General features: G+C 53.0%; 1 protein-coding gene across 3 annotated transcripts; it reads left to right on the top strand.

The window, feature by feature from the left end:
* Positions 1-15,881: 15,881 nt before the first annotated feature.
* CITED1 (Cbp/p300 interacting transactivator with Glu/Asp rich carboxy-terminal domain 1) lies at positions 15,882-21,249 on the top strand. Of its 3 annotated transcripts, none has more exons than XM_035028641.1 (3): positions 15,882-15,981; positions 19,928-20,052; positions 20,634-21,249. In XM_035028641.1, the coding sequence occupies exons 2-3, from the start codon at positions 19,993-19,995 to the stop codon at positions 21,177-21,179; spliced, it is 606 nt and encodes a 201-aa protein (XP_034884532.1). In that variant the 5' UTR covers positions 15,882-15,981; positions 19,928-19,992; the 3' UTR covers positions 21,180-21,249. The 3 variants fall into 3 exon arrangements, with proteins under 3 accessions (XP_034884532.1, XP_034884533.1, XP_034884531.1); XM_035028642.1 differs by lacking the exon at positions 15,882-15,981 and adding an exon at positions 16,427-16,495; XM_035028640.1 differs by lacking the exon at positions 15,882-15,981 and adding an exon at positions 17,649-17,711.
* The last annotated feature ends 2,650 nt before the right edge of the window (positions 21,250-23,899 follow it).

Genomic DNA, 23,899 nt, shown 5'->3' with positions numbered 1-23,899 from the left:
GTGTTGTTGGAACACAGAATATTAGGCTAGTATTGGAGCAAACCAATTGTAAAAAGGTATCTTTAAGACAACAGGAGAGGGGTGCCTGGGTGGCTCAGGCGTTAAGCGTCTGCCTTCAGCTCAGGTCATGATCCTGGGGTCCTGGGATCGAGCCCCACATCGGGCTCCCTGCTTAGTGGGGAGTCTGCTTCTCCCTCTGCTTCTGCTGCTCCCCCTGCTTGTGCTCTCTCTCGCTGTCTCTCCTGCTCTCTGTCAAATAAATAAACTCTTTTTAAAAATCTATTTAAAAAAAGACAATAGGAGAAATTTGGACATGGACTAGGTGATGTTAAGAAATTACTCATAAATCAAAACCACAATGAACTATCACCTCATGTCAGTCAAAATGGCAAGTATCAAAAAGACAAGAAATAAGTGTTGGGGAGGATATTTATATTTTTAAAACAGGGAACCCTCATGCACTGTGGGTGGGAATGTTCACTGGTGCAGCCAGTGTGGAAAACAGTATGGTGGTTCCTCGAAAAAATTAAAAATAGAAATATTATATGACCCAGTAATTCCACTACTGGGTATTTACCCAAAGAAAACAGAAACATTAATTTGAAAAGACGCGTGCGCCCCTGTGCTCATTGTAGCATTAGTCACAATAGCCAAGCTATGGAAGCAGCCCAGAGCGTCCACTGATAGATGAATGGATAAACATGTGGTATATATGTACAATGGAACAGTACTCAGCAATAAAAAAGAATGAGATCTTGCCATTTGCCACTACCTGGATGGGCCTCGAGGGTATTGGGTTGAGTGAAATAAGTCAGAGAAGGGCAAATACCATATGATCTCCCTTATATGCGGGATCTAAACAAACAAACAAAGGAAAAACAGAAACAGTCTCATAGATACAGAGAACAAACTGGTGGTTGCCAGGGGGGAAAAGGGTGAGGGGATGGGTGAAATAGGTGAAGGGGATGAAGAGGTACAAACTTCCAGTTATAAAATAAGTCACAGAGATGAAAAGCACAGCCTAGGGAATAGAGTCAATGATATTGTCATAACATCGTACGGTGGCAGATGGTAACTGCCCTTCTTATGGTGAGCATTGAGTAATGTATAGAATCGTCGAATCGCTATGTTGCACACCTGAAACTAATATAACATTGTATGTCAACTGTATTTCAATAATAAAGATTTTTTTAAGAGAGAGAGTCCTGTAAAAGAGAAATTATTGATGATCTTGTTAAGTACGATAACAGCATGGTACTTATATATTTATTTAAGTCCTCATCTGTTAGAGATTCACAGTGGAGTATTTGCAGGTAAAAGAATATATCTGCGGCTTATTTAAAAATACTCCAAAAGGGGGAAATGTATGCGCGTACAGCAGTGAGTGGTGGGTGGAAAGGAATAAAACAAACTTTGAAAACTGTTGATAATTGTCGAAGTTGATTTAATGGACACATGGAGATTGAATACACTATTCTCTCTGCTTTCGTGTGTTTTTGAATTTCTATAATAAAAAGGTGAGATCGGCATTAGCGAGTGAAAGGAAGTAAAATATCAGGAGCCAGCTCATAAAGGGGCTCCTGTGCCGGGCGGGGGAGGCTGGACTAGAACCTGCGGGTAAGGGAGCCATCAGAGAGTTTTAAGCTAGAGTGGCCTGATCAGATTTGCGTGTTAAAAAGATCACGCTAGCTGCTGGGACAAGAGAAACGAGCCCACTGAGGTCCTGCTCCAGAGTGGCTACCTACGAGAAGCCTCTGTTTACCTCAGTTGGAGTCCTAAAGCCTTCCTCCCTTGACCCACAGTGCCTTTCTTCTTACCATTTACTTGGTGAGAAAGAGAATGGGAGTGTGTGTGTGTGTGTGTCTGTGTGTGTGTGTGTGATGGAAAAGCAAACAAACAGGGGCACTGGGTGGCTCAGTCGGTTAAGCATCTGCCTTCGGCTCAGGTCATGATCCCAGGGTCCTGGGATCGAGTTCCGCATCGGGCTCCCTGGTCAGTGGGGAGCCTGCTTCTCCCTCTGCTTCTGCTGCTCCCCCTGCTTGTGCTCTCTCCCTCTCTCTCTCTCTCAAATAAATAAATAAAATCTTTTTTAAAAAAACAAAACTACTAGAGCTAATAGACAAATTCAGCAAAAGTACAGGGTACAAGTTTAACAGACCAAAATCAGCTGTGTTTCTATATCAGTGAACAATCTGAAAAGGAAATGACGGAAACAATTCTATTCACAATAGCATCCAAAAGAATAAAATACTTAGGAAAGACTTGTATACCAAAGCCTGAAAAACGTTGTTAAAAGAAATTAAAGAAGACACAAAGAAATGGAAAGACACTTGTGTTCATGGATTGGAAGACTTCATTTTGCTAACGGTGTTGATACTGCCCAAAGTGATCCACAGACCCGATGCCATTCTGATGACTTTTTTGCAGAAATAGAAAAATCTATCTTGAAATTCATATGGAATCTCAAGGGACCCTAAGCGCCAAAACGGTCTCGAAAAAGAACTAAGTTGGAGTCTTCACACTTTCTGATTTCAAAGCTTACTACAAAGCTACAGTAATCCAAACAGTGTGTTACTGGCATTGAATATAGACATATATAGATCAGTACAACAGAATTGAGAGAGGAGAAATAAACCAATGCATCTACGGCCAAATTATTTTAGACAAAGGTGCCAAGTCCATTTCCATGGGGGAAAACAACAGTCTCTTCAACAAAGAGTACTGGGACAACTGGATTTCCAGCACAGAAGAATAAAGTGGGACACCTACAACACCTACGTCATACCAAATACAAAAATCACCTCAAAATGGATCATAGACCCATGTAAGAGCCAACACCATAAAACTCTTAGAAGAAAACACAGGGGTAAATCTTCATGAACTTGGGTTTGGCAATGGATTCCTAGGTCTGACACCAAATGCAGAAGCAACAGAAGGAAAAATAAATACATTGGACTTCATCAAAATTAAAAACTTCTGTGCTGCACAGGACATTATCAAGAAAGTGAGAAGACAACGCACAGAATAGGTGAAATATTTGCAAATCATATATCTGTTAAGGATCTAGTATCCGGAATATATGAAAAACTCAACAACAACAAAAAACATATAACCCACTCTAAAAATGGGCAAAGAACTCGATTAAGCATTTCTCCAAAGAAGATATACAAATGAACAATGCTCCACACCATTAGTCATTAGGGAAATTCAAATCAAAACCACAATGACTTGCCAGTGTTTTGCTATTTGGATGGCTGTAACAGGTTTTTAAAACAACAGAAAATAACAAAAGTCCACAAGGATTTGGAGAAAATGGAACCCTCATGCATTGCTGTGGGGAGGTAAACTGGTGCAGCCACTAGGAAAACCAGTCTGGCAGTTCTCAAGAAGTCAAACATGAAATTACCATATGAGGGGAGTCTGGCTGGCTCAGTCGGTTAAGTGCCTGCCTTCGGCTCAGGTCATGATCCCGGGGTCCTGGGATGGAGCCCCGCATCGGGCTCCCTGCTCCGCGGGAAGCCTGCTTCTCCCTCTCCCGCTCCCTCTGCTTGTGTTCCCTCCCTCGCTGTGTCTCTCTGTCAAATAAATAAATAAAAATATTTTTAAAATAAAAATAAAATAAAATAAAATAAAATAAAATAAATAAAATAAAATCTTTAAAAAAAAAAAAGAAACGTGCTGTTGGGAATCACGCTGGTAGCGTCATGGAAGACATGGGTTTACACTAGTTGGAAATGGTGATAAGGGCAGAATAAGAGCAAGAATGAGGGTTGAACTAGGGCCTGGGAATGACGTTTACGTCGTACCTACCCAAATTACAGCTGTACACTGTGGGGACAACTATCACTTCTCAAGGCCTACACCAGTCCTCTCTGGCTCGCTCCTTTGCCAGGGGGGTGGCCCCACTCGCTGCCCCTGCAGCCTCACCGCCAGGCTGGGCTGCCTCTCCAAAGGCGCCAGTCGGCTCCATGGCATGATCCTAGAAGGCTGGAGGGAGTGAAAAACCTCCAGCCTTCCAAGCCCACCCCCTCTTTCATGAGTTACTGAGCTCTCCTCTACCACCCTCCATCTGGCTTTCACGCATATATTTTTCTCCTTTGAGGAATATTCCGCAGAATCTATTTTGTGGTCCACTTCTGAGCCCATTTGGCACATCCCTGTGCCATCTCTCGCCTGCCTCTCATTCGACGTCTCTCTCCCACGTCCAGAAGCCGGCAGATATTTATTGGCGGCCTGCTAGCAGTGCACTAGGCACTGGGAACACAGACGTGAACAAAACACCAAAATCCCTATCTTCATGGACTGGGCATTCTAGCCAGGGAGACGAATAATAAATATAATACGACAAGCGGTGATCAGTGCCATGGAGAAATATAAAGCAAGGTAGATGTTGAGAGTGATGGGGTTGCTATTTTATTTATTTTACTTTATTTATTTGAGAGAGAGAGTGAGAGAGCACAAGGGAGGGTAGGAGCAGAGGGAGAGGGAGAAGCAGACTCCACACTGAGCAGGGAGCCAGACGTGGGGCTCCATCCCAGGACCCCGAGATCATGACCTGAGCTGAAGGCAGACGCCTAACCAACTGAGCCACCCAGGCGCCCCCGGGGTTGCTATTTTAGAAAGATTGCCCAGGGAAGGCCCGTTTGAGGAGGTGCCGCTGAGAAAAGACCTAAAGCAGGGAGGTGACAAGTCATATGGCTATCCAGGAAAGAGTGTTCCAGGCAGAGGGAAGAGCAAATGCAAAGAGCTGAGACAGGAACCACCTAGTCGAATCCTAGAGACAGGGAGGCCAGTGTGCCTAAAGCTGAGGGAAACAGTCTGTAGAGCAGTGGGGAGCCAAGAGACCAGTCAGCTGGCTGTGGCAATGACCTAGAGAAGAGAAGACGGTGGCTTGACCAGGAGTGGTGGCTGTGGAAGCTGTGAGGAGTGTTTTGGATCCTGGATGTATTTTAAGGAGAGCTCACAGGGTCGCCTGGGTGGCTCAGTCGTTAAGCGTCTGCCTTCGGCTCAGGTCATGATCCCGGGGTCCTGGGATCGAGTCCCTCATCGGGCTCCCTGCTCAGCGGGAAGCCTGCTTCTCCCTCTCCCACTCCCCCTGCTTGTGTTCCCTCTCTCACTGTGTCTCTCTCTCTCAAATAAATAAATAAAATCTTTAAAAATAAATAAATAAAATCTTTAAAAATAAAAAAAAAATAAAGAGAGCTCACAGATTTTGCTCACCGGTAGGACATGAGGTGAGAGAGAAAGAAAAGATGAAGGCAAGGGTCTTGGCCTGAGTAACTGGGTGAGCAGAGAGCTGCCATAACTGAGCTAGGGAAGCTGGGGTAGGGGTGGCAGAGGACAGGGAATCGAGTGCCTTCTTTGGCCGAGTTCAGGGGAGCAGGCTGGTATCTCTCCCAGAAGCTTAGGGCTCAGCTTGACTGGTTGCTGGTGGGGGTGGGGGTGGAGGGCGGATGGAGATGGTCGAGGCGATGAGCCTCAAATGAGTAACAAATTGTACCATGTACATCTTCCCAGGTCACTGCCAGTGAGCCCAATATCAGGGCTGAATTTCTTACCGTGGCCTCCAAGTGTGGCCCCCGTGACCTCACCAAACACCATCCGGCGCTGTCCTCCGGGTACCCATCACTCCTCTGCACGTACTGTCCTCCACACCTGGTGAATGCCGGCCCTCGGCTCGGACGTCACCGCCGCCTATCTCCCGCTTGATCTTATTAATGTGCATGTTTCTATCTCCCCCACCGTACTGGGAACTCCTTGAGGGCAAAAGGGGCACCTTCATTCCAGCTGAGGCCTTGCCGACCCCAACAGGGCGCTATTCGCGTCAGCAAGGCCTCAGCTCACGTTTGTGGCCCGAAATAACCACCGCCTAGGAGTAACAAACAGCCGGCCCTGAGCCCACCCTGGTGGGTCGGGAGGCCTGACTTCCCACACAGTCATATGTGACAACGAGGAAAACAGGGCCAAGGAGGTGAAGTCAGGCTTGGAACTGGACTCAGATTGGAAGGCGGACTCCATCCCCTAAGCAGCAGGGAACAGAGGTCAGGGAAGAGTAATCACTCACATGTGTACAGCACTTGAGAGTTTATAGCCACAGACATTATCTCATTCAGCCCTGGCACAGCCTCCTGAGGTAGGCATTCTCATTTCCCCCACTTCGCACCTGAGGAAACTGAGGCCTGATGAGCTCAAGTCACTGGGCCAAGGTCACACAGCTAGGAAGGGGCAGCCCTGGGGCTCAAACTGAGGTCCATCCGATGGCAGAGCCCCATGCTGTCGACATCAGAGTAGGTCCTACCTTAAGTTGGACGGGAGGATGGCCAGCCGGGTTTCTCCTCCCTGCCTATCCCTACTGCGCCTTCCAGCCCATGGCAGCATGAGTTAGCATTTACTCATCCCCTCAGGCAGGGATGGGGCCGGGTGGCCTGGGATTCAAATATGGCAGGGAATCATCCAAATTTGAGACTCCCAAGGTAACACTCAGGAGAGGTTTGAAGAGAATGCATGAAACATGCAAACTGCGGGAATCTTCCTTCCCCTGCCCTCCCCGCCGGAGCTCTTCAGAGACAAGCCCCACTGGGCCCGCTGAGGGTCTGCCCCTAGGAAAGGGCAGCTCCCTTCTATTCCCTCAGCCAAAAGCCCCCCTGGAGAAGTCTCTTGCAGGGGCCATGCCTTCTTCCTGGTTGGGCGCTGGGCCCAGAAGGTTCTTGGCTCGCAGCAGCTGGGCCCTCGCACCTGTCCGTCTAGCTCCCCTGCTTCACAAACACACGCCCCCGCCAAGCTCGGTGCTGCTTCCAGATGGCCGGTCACTTATGGTTTCACCCCACTTTGGGCCTTTTTTCTTTCTCGTTTGATTTCTTTTCCTCGCCTTGTTTTCTTCCCAGGCGCTCACTCTCACGCTATTTTGCTCTCTCTCTCTCTCTCTCTCATTCATTCTTTCTTTCTCCCTCCATTGACTACATTCTGTGCTTCTCAGCCTGTCTGTCTGTCTCTCCCCGCCCCAGTCTCTATCCAGGTCACGACTCAGCGCCAGCCCCCAGCTCAGTAACAGTGAAGGGTTCGGATGCGGGCGTCTCTCTGGTCCCCACCAGCTCTGACATTCAGCTGGGAGGAAGGGCAAGACACCTGGGGGTGGGGGTGGGCTAGAGAGCAGGAAAGGGAGACAGAAACAGCTGGTACTGTGAGCTCAGCCAGCTTGCCTCACCTCTCCGCGCCTCGTTCCTACATCTGTAAAATGGAATGGAGAATACTAACCACCTCACACGGGCGGGGGTGCTGGGGAGGCAGGAGAATCAACCTTGCTCAGGGACAGGAGAGGCTTTTCTGAACGCTAAGGGGCAGGTCCCAGCGGGTATTGTTTTTAGGAGGCGGTGAGGCCCAGTGGTCAACAGCAGGCTGTCTGGGGCCCCTGGGCCTGGTTTGAATCCTCAGCCCAAAACACACAGCTGCCCAGTATCTCTGTGCCTCAATTTCCCCATGGGCAAAATACGAGTGAGGTGAGACTAGGACTCACCTACCACGTCAGGGTGTTGTGGGGATTAGATGCGAGAAGTGTGGAGCCCTAAGGACAGCGAGGGTCTGTCACCTACTAAGTGTCCAGGAAGCGTTAACCGTCGATGTTTCTCATCAGAGCTAGAGGGACGAAAGCGAAACCTCCCCTGAGCTGGCGTTCTTAAGAGCGCTGGGCCGCGGCGGGAACGCAGAGCCTGTGGTGATGTGGACTCATCTCTCTGTCGGGCCACGAGTGTGCTCGTGGGGGTCGTGCCCCGAACGGGGACACCTGAAATTCAGCTTGCTTGCGTGCCTCGCGCAAAGCCGTGTGCCCTGGGGTGAGGGCCGGTAAAGCCCAGAGGGAGCAGCACCTGTTTCTAATTAGGCCTCCCAGAGGAGGTGCCTTTCTGTGATTAGCATGAGGAGACCATCTGTGCTAGCTGAGGGGCGCCGTCCAGGCCGGGGAGACGTCTCGGGTCCCTGGGCTTGTGGGCCTCTCCTCATGGCTGGCGGCAGAAATCTGCACCCTGGCCCCCTGAGCTACTCTGATCCTCCATCCGTCTCCAGCTCTGATCGATGATCCCCAGGGGTGCAAGTGTCTGTGGCTGCGGGGACCTGAGGAAATATTTCCGGGCCCCCAGGTTATACACGCACAATGAATCCTAACCATGTCGATGAGTCCACAGCCATGTTTGTCTGAGCCAACCCCAGACCCAGGGTTAAGGGCCAACAGGGGCCACAGGGCTAGTGGTTCAAGCTGGGAGGCTTCCCCATGCCAGCAGGGGCTCCGATTGCAGGGAAACTGGGCTCCGTGGATGGATGACGAGGTCTCTGATGGGACGGGATTGGGAGGTTGGGAGGGCAGGGCCCCGGGCGCCCGAGAGAGGTGAGCACGGGGAAGTGTTCCTGGCCTAGAGTTGAGACTGGGGGCCAAGGGGCTGCTACATCACTTCGGGGCTCAGGTAAGGGAGCAGTTTCAGCCCGATGGTGCAGGGAGCAGGGCCAGGTTGAAATGGCCTCACCTTTTTAAGGATGAAGTAAGCTAAGAGATGCCACTAGCCCGAGCAGCGGGTGGCAGAAAAGGGAGAGCCAACAAGCCCCCAAAGGCTTGTGTTCTAGAAGCTGAAGTGAAACTAGGGAGGGCCTGGCATGCTTCAGGCCTGGCCAAAATGTATTTAGCTAAGTGAGATGAGGCCCCTGTCACTCCCTGGTGTGGGGGAATTTATGGACTGAGGTCCCCTCACGCTGCCCTTTAGGGATTTAAAGCATGTGTCCACGATGCTGCTTGGGCCGGAGGGGCCGAGGAGGGGAGAGGAAGGGAGAGCTGCGGTGAAAAACCAGAGCCCTGGGCCCTCGAGGAGAGAAAGGCCCTCTCTGTGCCAGTGGAGGGAGGCAGGGGCAAGTTCCGCACGGCTTGGCTGGAAGTCATTCGGCCGATTGCTCTTTTTGACGCAACCTCACACTTTCTTTCCAGGCCTATATTCCTGGCTGTGCGCGAACTATTTCCACTTGGATGTTCTGCCAACAAGCTTAAACTAAACATGCTTAAAGAGGAGTTTCTTTCCCCCCACAAAGCCTCCCACCTTCCCAAGGCCTCTAGCTTCACTGCTGACACCCGAATAGCCCCGGGCCTGGCCGGCCTGGCTGCTTCCCCTCCTCCCTTGCACCAGCGCCTCTCTCCCTCCCTGCCTTTGAGCCCGGTGCCCTTCCCTGGGTAATACTTCTCAGAGTTGTCTTGGCCATTTCCAGGCCTCAGCCCTCTACCGCCCTGCCCCTCGGCCCTGGAGAGTCTCGCCACAGCGCCTATCTGGGCTCCCCGCTCTGGGTCTCTCCCTCGGTCTGAGCCATGCATGCCTCCTGGCTGCACACAGTGATCATGTACTGCAATGGGAGCGGGAGAAGAGCCATTCTGGAAGACAGGAAAGCAGAGACACAGAGTGACAGCGGAGCCGGTAGCCTAACGGGAGAGTTTGGCCTTCGGAGTGAGTCAGAGCTGTCTGTGAACCCCAGCTCGCTGATCTCGGCCTTGCCATTTCACCTCTCTGTGCCTCAACGCTGTTCTCTATGAAGTGGGGATGATAGCATCGATCTCCTTAGGGTTCTTGTGAAGTCGAATCCTCCAAGGGCTACGTCCCAGAATGACATCCCCCAGAGGCTGGAGTGGGCACAGAGCTGTGAAGACAAGTCCCCAGGGTGAGCGGCCGGGTGGCCAGACTTGTTTGTATATCTGCCGTTTTCCCATTATGTATGAATAACAGGAAATCAAGTAGGGAATCAATTCAACTGGACCCAATTCTTGGCCCTCTCCAAAACTTCCCCCACCCCCTTGTGTGCCCAGGAAACCAAGGCTACAGTCTCCGAAGCTGATTGGAGTGCCCAAGGATGCCATGTTATCTCTGTTCTTCTCAGTTTTCATTTCCCAAGGCCCTTACCCCATTACTAATCTTGTCCCCCCTCTTCTACTTCATCTCTTCTTCTTTTCAGTCCTTTTTTTTTTTTTTTTTTTCCACAGGAGCCGAAGCTAGTGCCTGTCCAAGCCCGCCGGCCTCCGGGCAGAGGAATGTGGCCACTCCTTCCCAGGGGCGGCCAGGCCCAGGCACTCACTCGGGCTGGCAGAGGCCGGCGGCGCGCAGCGCAGAGCTGGGGAGGCTCCCGGCACCTTGCTCTGAGGGGCTGGAAAGCGCTACAGACGTTAGCTCATCACTCCCTGGCAGAGGCCGACCAGTCTGCTATTCTCACTAGCATCTTCCAGATGGGGAAATGGAGGCACAACTGTGCGAGGTGTGGTTGCAGACTCTCGGGGTCCCATGGGAGCTCCTGGACAGGGTCTCCAGATGGAATAAGGGGAGAAGGGCCGCCCAGACTTCCCTAGATGGACTTCTAACTCCTTGAGATCGGATGGGGGGGTGGGGGGAGGAAGGATACAGGAACTAGGGACCAGACTGCAGTATCTGAAGGGGGCATGAGAGAAGAATGGGAGGGGAGTGGCCAGGACCCGCCATCTCCTGAGCCCCCCCCCACTGGAAGGGCCCCAGCTTCACTCACTAGCCCATTAGGAGTGATTTACCACTCTTACAGAGAACGTGTTTGCCCCACTCGTCACCTCTGGAATAAGAGGCCACACAGATAAAGTCTGCATGGCCAGGCACCAAAGGGTTAACTATGATGTGGTTAGGTTATTATGTTTTCCTCCTGGTGCTTTTCTGTTATTTCCAAATTCTGTGCAGGGAGCAATTCTGTGCAGGGGGACCTGGCTCTATTTTTAATTATTTATTTTTTTAAATTATTTTTAATTATTAAAAAGAAGAAACAACTGGGGATGTGGTGACGAGCCCTGGGCTTGGAATAAGGGGCCCCAGGTCAAGCCCACTCTCACTTCCCAGTTATGTGGGCTAGGGCAAGTGATTTCATCTCTTGGAATCTCAGCTTTTCTATAAAATGGAAACATCGACAAGGAAACATTTTCAAACATATACAAGAAAGCATTGCAGGGCGCCTGGGTGGCTCAGTTGGTTAAGCAACTGCCTTCAGCTCAGGTCATGATCCTGGAGTCCTGGGATCGAGTCCCCCATCGGGGAACCCGCTTCTCCCTCTGACCCTCTCCCTCTCATGCTGTTTCTCTGTCTCTCTCTCTTTCTCTCAAATAAATAAATAAAATCTTTAAAAAAAAAAAAAAGAAAGAAAGAAAGCATTGCAATGAAGGCCCATGTACCATCTTCAACATTATCATCTTGTTTTATTTGTATCCCCACCCACCTCACCCCCATCCCCGCTGGAATATTCCAAAATAAATCGCAGACATGCCCTTTGTTTCCATAAAGAATTCAGTATTAAACTGCTTTTTACATTTTTCTCAATTACAAAATAATACATGATGACTGTAGAAAACTTGGAAAATGAAGAAATAACATACAAAGGAGAAAACAAAAATCACCCATAACTGCGCCACCCAGAGGTAACATTTTCGAGTAGTCCATTAATTTATTCTATGCACATATATATGTATATATATATACACATTATATGTATACATTTTAAACAAATGTGGGACCCTACTGTAGATATCATTTGTAGGTGTCACTTGATTTAAACTATAAACGTAATAAAATCATTATTACAGAAAAGTCAAGAAAAGATGGAAATTACCCATAATCCTTTACCACCAATATAAAACCTGTTAATACTTTAATATATTCCCTCTCCATTTTTTTCAACTAACATACATACTTTTAGCACAAGTGGGATCGCACTGATTATGCACTTTTCAAATTATGAATCTTTTAATTGCGAGAAAATAACATCGTATTGCAGAAAATTTTTAAAAAGGAAAAAAAAAGGGCGCCTGGGTGGCTCAGTTGGTTAAGCGACTGCCTTCGGCTCAGGTCATGATCCTGGAGTCCCAGGATCGAGTCCCAGGATCAAGTCCCGCATCGGGCTCCCTGCTCGGCAGGGAGTCTGCTTCTCCCTCTGACCCTCCCCCCTCTCCTGCTCTCTCTCTCTCATTCTCTCTCTCAAATAAATAAATAAAATCTTTAAAAAAAAAAAAAAAGGAAAAAGAAAAATATCACCCATAATTCCATTACTCAATTATAATCACAGTTAACATTTTGGTATATTTACTCCCAATTTTTTTATGCACATATAATTTTAACAAAAGTGCGGGCATACAATGTGTGCAGTTCATTAACTATAAATTTATATTTAATTATAAGGAAAATATCACCATGTTGCATAACGTGGAAAAAAGAGAAAAAAAAAATCACTCATAATCCTACCACCCTACTGACCCTGTTGTTGGTTTGGTGTTTTCCTGACCATTGCATCATTACCCATATTCATACATGGTTAGAAACATAGTATTTAATTTTCTATTCTTTGTGCTGGTTGCAACTGGGCATCATATTTATGCAACTTTGTACCCAGTATTTTTTTCATTTTTTTGTTAGGAACATTTTCCCAGGAATAAAAGAGTTTTAGAAATCAGGAGTGTGTGTGTGTGTGTGTGTGTGTGTGCGTGCGTGCGCGCCCGCATGCACAGGTGTGAAGATACCGAGGTACGTCCTTACCGTGGACGTTTAGATTGCTTTTTATTTTTCACTATTATAAATAATTCTGCTCCAAACATTCTTGAACAAAGACGTGCTTTTTAAATTTTCTACACGCATATTGAGTATGTGTTTCTGGGGACCACTGTGTGTGTTTTTACTGGCTGTCCTGTAAAAAGTGGTCATCTTCTATTGGTCCCTAATTTACTCCTGTCATATAGCTCAGACAGCCCTTTGGTTCTGGAGGATGGGATTTTTGGAACAAATCTGTATTTTCCTCTCCCAACCCTTCCTGAGTTTATAGACCTCCTTCATCCCCTCAGCCTGGCTTTTCAGTTAATCAGTCAGTAATACTGAACCTGAAGTGTATGAGCTGAGACAGTGTATGGGCTAAGAGGCAACAGGAAAAGACTGAGAAGGCACAACAACAGCCTTTGTTAACCGCTAACTACCCAGCAGGCACCAACCAGGCTAAGCTTTTCCCTGGATCCTTGCAACAAACCCGCAGAGTCGCTCCCATTATTATCCCCATTTAACAGACCGGAAAACCGAGGCCCAAAGAGTGAAGCCACTTGGCCCGAGATCATACAGCTAGTAAATGGCAGTGGAGGAATTTAAACCCAAGTGGACTGACCCCTGAACGTGTATTCGTGACAGCCAATCTAGCGGGCAACCTTATCCTCCCAGGCGGGGAGGCGTAAGGGTGGGAGTAAGGACTCTGCAGTCAGCCTGACCCAGATTCGAACACCCGGCCTCCCGGTTCTGTGAACTTGGGCCAATCTCTGGGGCTCCCGTTTCACCTTTGGTAAACCCTACCTCGCAGGGCTGTCGTGGGAATTAAGTGAGATGATGGATGAGAACATGCTAGGCCCAACGCGGGCACACGGAAGGTTCTTGCTGGGTAACCATCCTTGTCCTCTCCTTGCCTCCCGAGCTCGCGGATCTAGTTCCCAAGTTGGGGATAGAGAGTTCAGCGGAGAGCTCTGAGCTGGGCTGGAGCCGACTGGGAAGTCTGTGATCCGGGGCAAATTTGCAGATAGATGCAAATGTCTCCTTTGCTCTCTCCCTGCCTCTGCAACTAACCTCCTCTCCCATCTCCCCCAAAAGGAAAGGGGTGGCTTTTGTGCGCCACAACCGAGTGCTTGAAGCCCCTCTCTTCCCCGCTCCCCAGGAGGTGGACAGCGGAGATGACAGGAAGTCACCGGTGAGGAGACCCTCTCCGGCATGTGGCCACAGAGAATTGTGGCGGAGGGCGCTCCTTTTTCTGCCCTTCAAGGGTCCGGATGGGGGAGGGGGCTGGCTGTTGAGCAACTGCTCCGGAGACACTCCAGAAGCCGAGATGAACATATGCCTCTTTCTAACAATTGGCCTGGGAGCCATCCAATAGATGGAGGGCGGATCCGACACCTCCCGGATCCGGAGCCTGCAGCAGGGCTGCCGCCGCTGTTTCCAGACCCGCTGCCGAGAGGGGGCGGAGGGGGAGGGTAGGTCGGAGGTCCAAATCGGCAACACACAATTCGAAAGCTTAAGGGGTCGCTCACCTCAGGCCAACACCAAGACGGCTTGAGGGTGTATTTCACAGGCAAACTCTGTAGGGTTTTAGGGTTCCGACGGATCCCGCCTTTTATCGGAGGCAAACTGGGCACGATCCACGATCTCTGGGCAAAGTGAGAAATGGTTTGGGGGGGGGGGGGTGTATGTGGTTGTTACTGGGGTTTGTGTTGAGGCAAGGTGAGGGGAAGGAATGGAGCCGCGCAAGGCAGCTTTTGGGGCCGGGGAAGGGGCTTAGCTGGCGACCAGAGCACGCCCTGAGCTTCCTCCAGGTGTTAAGGAAGAGCCTTGATCCGTCGCTCCGTTTGCTCCCCATCTTTATGTCAGTAAGCCGGTTAGTCCGTCAACAAACAGAACTTTGTTCAAAGAGCAAATGCAGGGCGCTCAGGGAAAAGGGGGTGGGGGAGGAGAGGAAGGAAGGAAGGAAGAAAAAAAAATGAAGGAAGAAAAAAAAGAAAAGACCTTTAGGTCTTCAAATCCAATTAAGAAGACAGAACACATACATAGTGAAAATGACTTCATGACATTCCCTCACCTCTTTTTTCTTATCGTCAGGACTTTAAAAAAAAGAGAGAGAGAGAGAGAGCTTGTTCTATAAACAGTGTAAAATGAGTCGTTGCTGAAAGGGGCCAAAAAAGGGAGTTTGGTAGAGGGATAATCCTGGTGGCCTTCCTGTAAGAAGAGGTGAGACGGGAGCTTGTTGGCCACAAGGAACGTGAACTAAGGTGGACAGGACGTGGACCTCTTTCCCTGAAACATCTGTAAGACAGTATCCCAACCTGAGAAATATGCTCCAAAAGCAAAATGTTATTCCTGCTAGATGGGAATGATTATATAATCGTAATAACATAACCTGGCATCATGGGAAGGCAGAAGGAATCCCCCTCGGGCTCCGGGGCAAGCTCTTCGGACCCGGCTGCCGGTTCTTGGCTTTTCGGCGTGCCTCCTGAGCTGCACCTGGCCCCACGGTCCCGGTGGGCAGCATATCACCGCGTCGCATCCCGCCAGCCTCCTCCTGCCTGGGGTGACCACAAGAGTGAATCCCTCCAACCCAACCCCCGCTCGGGCCTTCGAGGGAAGCCGCCGCTGCCAGAGAGGCCCTCCATGAGGCTCTGCCCGGAATCCGGGGACTTCAATGGGGAAAGGGACTCCCAGCCTCAGCCCTTCAACAAGATGGTGCGGCCCAAAGGGGCCAAACAGGCTCCGAGAAAGCCCTGCAGAAAACTCCAATCATGCCCCGCCGGCACCAGCCCCGTCCCGAGTGCGTCCCTCTCCCCCAGGCCATTCCCTGAGCCCCTCTGGCTCTCTCCGCGCCCCCCCCGCGCCCCCGTCCCCCGTCCCCAGCCCCCTGAAGCCCGCTCTGGCCACCCCGCAAGATTTAGGTCAGAAAATAGACACTAACAGCTCTCCCTCGCCTCAGCGAAATTGCTAAGTGGAATTTATTGGGCAAGTCCATGCAGGGCGGTGGGGAGAGACCAGGTCCCGGGCACGGGCCCCCCGCAGCTTTAGAAGCGCAGGCGTCGGCCTGAGGCCCAAGGCTCCGAGTGCCCACGGCCTGGGCCCGCCAGCTCTCCCCCCCACCCCCACCCCGGGAACCGCGGATGGTCCCCGGCGCTGCCGGACCCGCGGGGCCGCTCGGACTCCGTTCCCCAGCCGGCCCTTCGCTTTCACACGATCCGCGGTGACTGCACCAGCTTGAGCGCCTTTAAAGGGCCACACACGCCAGCCGCCGCTATAAAATGTTCCCAGCGGCACAGCTGCAGAAGGGGCACCGCTGAGCCGCCGAGAGGAGGCTCGCTCCGCCCGGCTGCCCGCCCGCAGCCCGCCTGCGGGGGGTCGTTCCCGGCGAGGAGGAAGAGGGCTGAGGAAGGCGCAGCACCCGCTCTGGCCCTCGGTGAGTATCCAGTTCAGATTTTGCCATCAACTCGCCCACGAGCCAGGACATGTGCTAATAATGCCCTAAGCCGGTTATAAAGACGTGGAAATTGGGGGGAGAGGGGAAAAAAGGGGGGAAAGGGTCTGTCCTTCCTGGGATTCCTAGCCGAGTCCAGCCTGCTGCCGTATGCGTGTGCGTCAGGGCTCTCCGGGCGGCAATGGGGGCTTGAGAACCGGGTCCCCGGCGCCGGGAAGGGAGCGCGGCGGCCGCCACCGCCACCGCCCCGGAGTCAGGCGCCGAAGCTGAGGGCGGGCACGGGCGCGGGCCGGGGCTGCTTGGCGCGGCACGGTGCGGTGCGGCGGCGGCGCGGCGCGGCGGGCTTTACCCAGGCGCCCCGGGGTCGGGTGGCACCGAGCGCGACCGGCTCGCGGCGGCGGCGGCGTGCGTGCCAGGGGCTGGGGGCTCGGCCGCTTCGCCCGCGGCTCACCGGGCTCCGCGCTTCCCTCTCTCCAGGGCAGGCGGCTTCGCAGAGGTAAGCCGGGCCGCCGGGCAGGGCGCTGGGCTGGTCGGCGGGGCCAGGGACTCCAGCCGAGCGGGTGTGGGGAGCGGGCGGCGGCCGCGCGGGCCGGGGGGCTCTGGGGGACTCTGGGGGACTTGTTTTCTGTTTGAAAGCTGTTCTGCTGGGGGCGGAGGGGCCGCCGCCCGCCCGCCAGCGAGCCGGTTCGCTCGCCAGCGCGCCCGCCTGCCGGCCAGCCGGGCCAGGCGCCCGCTTCTCCCGGGGAGACCGCAGCACCTTTTCTCCCCGCGCCCGCGCTTTCTCCAGCTTGGCTTCCACCGACTTTGCTAACCGCCCGGACCGCATCTGGACGCTCCGGCTCCGGGGCTGCACACAGCTCAGGTTTCCTTCGGGGACTGGAGACGAGAGGGGCTTTGGGGGCCGAGTTCAGCGGGATTGCGGGATGGAAGTTAGCGAATTTGGGCAACTTGCCTCTTTCACCCAGCCGACCTTTCCTCTCCCCCACACGCACGCCCACACACCCACGCACACCCACGCACACACCCCTCTCCCTATAAACGAGGGCCGCGGGGCCGGGCCGCGCACTGAGTCCCTGCCTCGCCGAGCGCCGGACTTGGAGTCAGAGCGACCTGGCTGCGAATCCCGGCTCCGCCACTTTCTAGCGCTGTGACCTTGGGCAAGTTACCGAACCTCTCCGAGCCTGTCTCACTCTTTTCCTACCCGGGCTTAATAGCACTGACTACGGGCGGCTTGGCTTAGGGGGTAGGCTCAGCCTGCGGCCGCGTCGGATAGCTCAGCGGGCGCTCAGTAAGTGTTGGTGAGGCGCGGGAGTGCCGGCGCTGAGTGCGCCGCCGCGCGCGGGGCGACCACGGGGCCCCAAACTCGCGGCCGAGGCGGAGACCCCGCGCCCCTCCCCGCCTGCCCGCCCATCCGGGCTCTACGATCGGTTCCTGATCACGGCACTTGCGGGAGCGGACGCTCGGGGCCCCGGTGGCCTGGGTGCTCGCGCCCACCGTGCAGGGATGCTCCCAGCCGCCCCCAACTCCCGCAGATCCACCTGGGATGCGGCGAGGAGGGCGGCCGAGCTGTCCGCAAACAACGGGCCTTTAGTTTTCAGGTGGCGAAACTGACCGGTCTGGTTAGAGCGCGTCCAAGCCAAGCCGCAGTACTGTTTGGATTTTTAAATTTCTCCTTCTGAGTGAGAAAATAGCAATCGAGATGGAGCCATCCGGTTGGTGCCATTTTAACTTTGGGTCCCCCAACAGGTCAAAGGCGCGGCCCCCTACCTGCCTCTCCCTTCTCTCTTCTTCCTCTCCCCTCCCCACCCCCATCTGGGCGGGAGGGGGCTGCCGGCCCTGGGGAAGATCTGTAGAGAAGGGAGGGCGGCGGGACCGGGGACTGGTGGCCGGGGCCCGCGAGGCACCATCGGGCGCGGAGGCACTTGTTGCTCCGGGTTGTCCAGCCGCCTCTCGCGGCGGTTGAGCAGTGGTCAGCTCGCAGCTCGGATAGCGGGCTGAGACGTTTCCGCGCGGCCAAGTTTTGCCTTCGAATGGGCTGGGGGTGGGGGGCCAGAGTGGGGACCGAAACTTGGCGAAGCAGGGGCAGGGATTCCGATCGAAATGCTATTGCCGCTTCAGACGGACCCAGAAACACTTACTGAGCGCCCACAGAGCCCAGACCCAGGCCGGGGGTCAGGGCGGATGGGGAGGTGGCGGTGATGGGAGGGCCACAGATCCGAATGGAAACAGGGTCCCGCCTAGGGGAGCTCCCAGCCTGAAGGGGGAGACATGGTAAAATGGTCTTCCCCAGGAACTGATAATCAGAACACAGAGACTTTTTTTCGCGTTTTTTTTTTTTCTACTTTTTTTCCTCTCTCTCTCCTCTGTTTCTTTTTGTTATTGTTGTTTCCGCTGTTTTGTTTCTTTTTCTTTTGTACATTCGGGTACCTGGCGGCAGAAGCAAGGGAGGCTGAATAGGAAAGGGAAAAGATGGTCAGCCCCCTACCCCCCAGACATTGTTGTTTGGATACAGAATTGCTTGATACCAAAGGTGCCGAGCTTTTGAAGATGACATGGATTAGACTCCTTGTCTTGTGATCACTGGCTTGAAATATTCTCCGGTTGCCTCAGAGAAGAAGCAGGGCTTTCCAATCAAGCGGCCGTGGCAAACCCAGAAACTGATTTTCTCGTGTTTTCTCCCCGCCCCCTTCTTCCTTGCTCTGTTTTTCTTGCCTCCCTCCTGTCTAAATGGCGATGAGAAAGAGAGGTAGTGAGCGGTCACTTTCTAGAAGTGTCTGAACAGATTTCTAATGACCACTGGGAAGAGGGGGGTGTGGAGAAATCAAACCTTGCCGGACAGATTAGAGATCCTTTTTTAAGGTCCTGAAGGATTTCTGGGCTAAGAGGTATTTATAAATATGAAATTCTACATCTCTAACTCATCATGAAGGCCAGAATATCGGGGGCTCAAAAAAAAAAAAAAAAAAGCTTCCAGGAAAATAACTGGAGATTTTTCAGAGATGTTTAGTTTTCTGGTTTGGGGGTATTCTTTTTCCCCTCATCCCCTTATCCTTTGGCACTTGAGCTGGGGAATCATTTCTCCAGGAGCCGTCTGAATCATTCCCGGTATGATGACTTGGCCAGTGGTCAGGTGAGGCATGTGGATATAAGGAGTGCTAGCCCCTGCTCCCAGAACCAGAGCTACCTGATGGGACAGCCACTGAGGCTCTGTGCCTCAGTTTCCCTCCAGGAAGAATCATTGCCACCTGTCATTACAGATGGGTGTGGTTGGCCTCCGAGCAGATATCCTGGGAAGGTCCGGTGCTGCCCAGGTTGTCTGGGAGGCTTGGAGGCGATTGAGACATTCCCAGCTGCTCTCTCTGGCTGCCTTCGTGCCCCGAGACCACCCTGATCGGCCGGGCTTCTCTCGCACCCATGCCGGAGGCAGGGCTCTGCAGCCCCATGACCTTAGCTTTGGGGACTCATTCCTTCCCCCAGCTGACGCAGCCAGCCTTCCAGGTCTTCCTTGCCCTCAGTCCTTCCCACTTTTCTCCCAATCCCAGTGGAGGCCCCAGGTCCCCAGCCCAGGTGCCAGTGGTCCACTGAGAAAGTGTGCTCCTTGCTCAGGGACATCCCTGCCCTCAGAATCAGAAACAGTGCACCTCACGCACACACTTGAGGCTCTGAAGTCACTCACATGAGGAAACAGTTACATGTGTCCCCTCTTGGGGATGTGGGCAGCACCTGGCTAAATCAAGCACCTTTTCTGCCTTGGGCAAATGTTCTAGCTTGATCTCCTACCTCTGCTCAGGTGGTTTCTGGTCTTGGGCCTAACGCTGTTACCATCCTTGCCTCGTAGCTATGTGGAGCTGCCCTGCTTAGGGCTTTGCTAGTGCTCTCTCGGTCAGTAAAGCCTTGGTCCTTATTACTTCTTTTCCCTCACATACAGCACGAAAGCTCCAGCTGACGGCATCATCTCCCACCAATTTATCCAGCTTCTGCCAAGGCTCTGAAATGCCAACTATGTCAAGGCCTGCACTTGATGTCAGGGGTGGCACTTCACCTGTGAAGGAGGTAACTTCCGCCATCTTGCCGATGGAGACACCGAGAGGCATGGAAAGACGACCTGGTCTGGGCCTTGTGGTAGGCCCTCCCATGCACGGTAGCTAGTGTCCTTTAGCAGAGAGGAGACAGCAGGGCTTTCTCTGGGAAGAATGAGAATAGCTTCTGCCTAAGTATGGTCAACTCGAGCCCACCGAGGTGTTGAAAGATGGCAGAGAAGGGGAACAGAGAAGCAGAAGCAGCACAGGGCCGCTCCTTTGAAGAGATTGCTGTGAGGCTGAGAAGAGAGCCAATGAGGTGCCCTTTTCGGAATAGTGACGTGAAGGAGGGGCCAGGGGGAGAGAGATGAAAGCCACTGACCCACGTAGGATGGCGGGCGCCCAGCACCGAGGACTTGGGTCTGAGCTCAGTGCTCGGGACCGTGGTAGCAAAAGGACACTCAAGCTGGGAGCCTAACTTGCCAGGGGGCCTTCTTGCTCTCTCCCCACCACCAGCCCCAGAGGAAGGGCACGTAGGGGCTTCCTGAGCCCGATGAACGGTGACGGACAAACCAGGAATTGGGGTACCAAGCTGTGCCTTTCTCTGTCTTGTAGGATGCCAACCCAGAGATGAGCTCGCTGGCCTACTCTAACCTGGGCGTGAAGGATCGCAAAGCAGTGGCCATTCTGCACTACCCCGGGGTGGCCTCGAACGGAACCAAGGCCAGTGGGGCTCCCACTAGTTCCTCGGGATCTCCGTCTCCAATAGGCTCTCCTATCGCCACCCCTCCCACTAAACCCCCACCCTTCAACCTGCACCCCGCCCCTCATCTGCTGGCCAGTATGCAGCTGCAGAAACTTAATAGCCAGTATCATGGGATGGCCGCCGCCGCCGCCGCCGCCGCCGCCACTCCAGGCCAGCCTGGGGAGGCAGGGCCCCTACAAAACTGGGGCCTTGGGGCTCAGGCGGGAGGGGCGGGGTCACTCTCTCCTTCTACCGGTGCCCAGAGCCCTGCTCTCATCGACTCAGACCCAGTGGATGAGGAGGTGCTGATGTCGCTGGTGGTGGAACTGGGACTGGACCGAGCCAATGAGCTTCCGGAGCTGTGGCTGGGGCAGAATGAGTTTGACTTCACTGCGGACTTTCCATCTGGCTGCTGATGCTCACCGTCCCTAAAGATGGAGGAACAAAGCCACCGACTCTGTTGTAAATAAAAAATAAAAGTTACTTACAAAGAGATGGGCCAGCTGGAGGTGTTCTTCATTGAGGTCTAAAGGGGTGCGGCACAGTCTGACGTTCCTTCTAGCAATTCTGAGGCCCACGGTGGGGTGGTGGGTGGTTAGCCTGGAGGAAGCTGGGTGAGGTGGGGGTGGGGCACAAAGGGGGCTGCTCACCAAATGCCGCCTGCCACTGCCTTTAATCTCTCCAGGGGCCCAAGTACCTGGCCTCACTGCCCTGAGACCCCAGGAATGCTGTCCTAATCAAGGCTGAATAGAGGGGCTGGTCGGAGGAGCAGCCTCCTTGCCCCGGGCACATCCAAGCCTAAAGCGTTGCCCTGGCCACGTGGTACCCGCTCTACAACTCTAAAAGCCACCCTACCCACTCTCTAGGCCCCAGTCTAATCGACCCATTAAGGCCACTCCTTTGCCCTGTTGCCCATGGGCAAGAGATGGGACCTAAGAAGCATCCTATGACTTGGGAGCTCAGATTTCTCCGGAAAATTGCAAAAGTAGCAGACTCCCATGATGACACTCTGGGATTCTAGGTGCCTTCTTCAAGTCCCCCCAAGAGTTGTTCATCCTTTCCCTCCAAGCCCGGGACACTCAGCTGGCGTGAGTGTCCTCCTAACGCTGGGCTTCCTGGCCCACCGGGTAAGGGGACAGCCTGTTCCTTGAGGCCGGCCTCTTCCTCTTAGAGATACAGATTAGGGCTGGGCTTGACAAGTTCAACGTTGAGGAATATAGCCTTGCTTTTAGGCAGTGGCTTCACAAGCATGCCAAGTGGGGGCGCCTGGGTGGCTCAGTCGGTTAAGCGTCCGCCTTCGGCTCAGGTCATGATCCTGAGGTCCTGGAATGAGTCCCACATAGGGCTCCTTGCTCAACGGGGAGCCTGCTTCTCCCTCTGCCTGCCGCTCCCCCTGCTTGTGCTCTCTCTCTCTCAAATAAATAAATAAAATCTTAAAAAAAAAAAAAAAAAAAAGCATGCCAAGTGACAGGACAGTAGCACCGAATTGGATCCTGGCCTTGGGGGTGCCGGGCCCATCCCCGTGTTGACCCAACCCGAGAACCTGGAGGCCCCCCCACCCATATTTCTGACTTCTGGAGACATTCTCCCTTGGATATGGTAAAAACGAATCGACTTCTCAGGACTAGTGTCAGGCCTGTCCCCATGGCAAGCGCGTTCAAAGTGCTTCCCACTGGCGGAAGCAGTGCCCTGGCTTCTGCGCTTCCTTAGCACCTGCTCTGGGCCAGGCACTTTGCTAGGCACTGGGAGTATGAATAAGATAAAGCTTCTCCCTTTAAGGATGTTCCCCATCTAGAAGGAGAGAGGCGCCAACAAATAACCATAAAGCGCAGTATTTGCTATAACATGGGGAAAGTGCTATTTGATCCCAGAAAAGAAAACAGCCCCATCTGCCTGGGAAGTCTGGGGTAGGCTTCCTGGTATTGAACTGCTTCATTTGTTTGTTTTCCTAGCTCACAAGTAATAAATACGTGATACAATCGCCCTGTGAAAAGTAGAAACTTGACAGATAAGGCCAAAGTCCCCTTTGACCAACTCTCTCCCTCAATCCTGATCGCCTCTTGCCCTCCAGAGAGGTAGCAGCTGTTTATCTGCGTGTGGTATATCCTCACTGGCCTCGCTCTGTGCCTTTACACGAAGACATATCTACCCTTGTTTTAAAACAAGAGTAAGGTCAGCCAGGGAAAGAACGAGTGAGAGAAAAAGCTGGTGCGTGGGTACGGGTCCCCAAAAGGGGCTGCTTAGATGGCTACGAAGTTCAAGGCTGACAGGAGTTTGGGAGGAGACGATGCAGAGGAAGTTTGCAAGAGGCAGAGCGCATGGGGCTTTCTACGCTAGGTGAGGAGTGTGTCTTCATCCTTAGTACCCCCGGCCCTGTTTGTAGGAGAGCAAAGAATGAACCCACTTTTATTTTCAGGATGCTCCCGCTGAAGGTGGATGGTTAGATTCATCTAAGGCTTCCCACAGGAAGACGTGAGGCTCTCAGACGACCGGTGAGGCAGGGGTAAGAAAAGAAAGAGAAGAACAGAAGCCCCGGGGGGAACAGGGCAGGACTGGGGGCCTGGAGGTCTGTGTGTGGAGAACAGAACAGGATCTGGGGAGGCAGGAAGTGACGAGGAAGGAGGGAAGCTGTGGTCGGCAGGTGGATTTCAGAATCTGGACAGCTCTAGGGTCCAGGTGGCCTCAGGAATGAACTCTAAAGCAGAATGGCAGGATGTGGAAGGAACCTTGCCCCTAAAAGTCTGGAGGGTTCGAGGTCCTTCCCCTGCTGGGGCCTTTACAAAACACGATTCCGGCCAAACAAAGTAAGTTAGCAGGCTGGATCCAGCACATGGGCCCCAGCTTGCTACCCCTGACCTCTGTGAGTTCTGGTGCCTCCAGCATGCCCTTGGGGTGGGGAGAAGCCCAAGCCAGGGCCCAGTGCCTCGGCGAGGGGGGCAGGGGCTGCCTTGGAATCATCGTGGAGGTGACAGGGGTGCCGTCAGGAAGCAGACAGTGGCAGGGAATGGACTGGGCATCCCTAGACAAGGCCTGGCGGAGGAGGGAGAACAGGAACTTGGACGTGGCAATCCTGTCTCCCGGTGCCCAGGGGCCGGAACTGTGGCCAACTGGGCAGCCTCCTCTCCTGAGGGCTTGG

The sequence above is a fragment of the Mirounga leonina genome, unplaced genomic scaffold (genome assembly GCF_011800145.1).
Source record: "Mirounga leonina isolate KUSES-001 unplaced genomic scaffold, KU_Mleo_1.0 Mir_204, whole genome shotgun sequence".
Taxonomy (NCBI): domain Eukaryota; kingdom Metazoa; phylum Chordata; class Mammalia; order Carnivora; family Phocidae; genus Mirounga; species Mirounga leonina.
This window is presented reverse-complemented; position numbering and strand designations above follow the sequence as displayed.

What these genes read in the sequence shown, in the direction of transcription:
- CITED1 (XM_035028640.1), top strand. An exon ending in GCACTTCACCTGTGAAGGAG is followed by an intron (nt 20,053 to 20,633) that starts GTAACTTCCGCC and finishes TCTGTCTTGTAG; the next exon opens with GATGCCAACCCAGAGATGAG.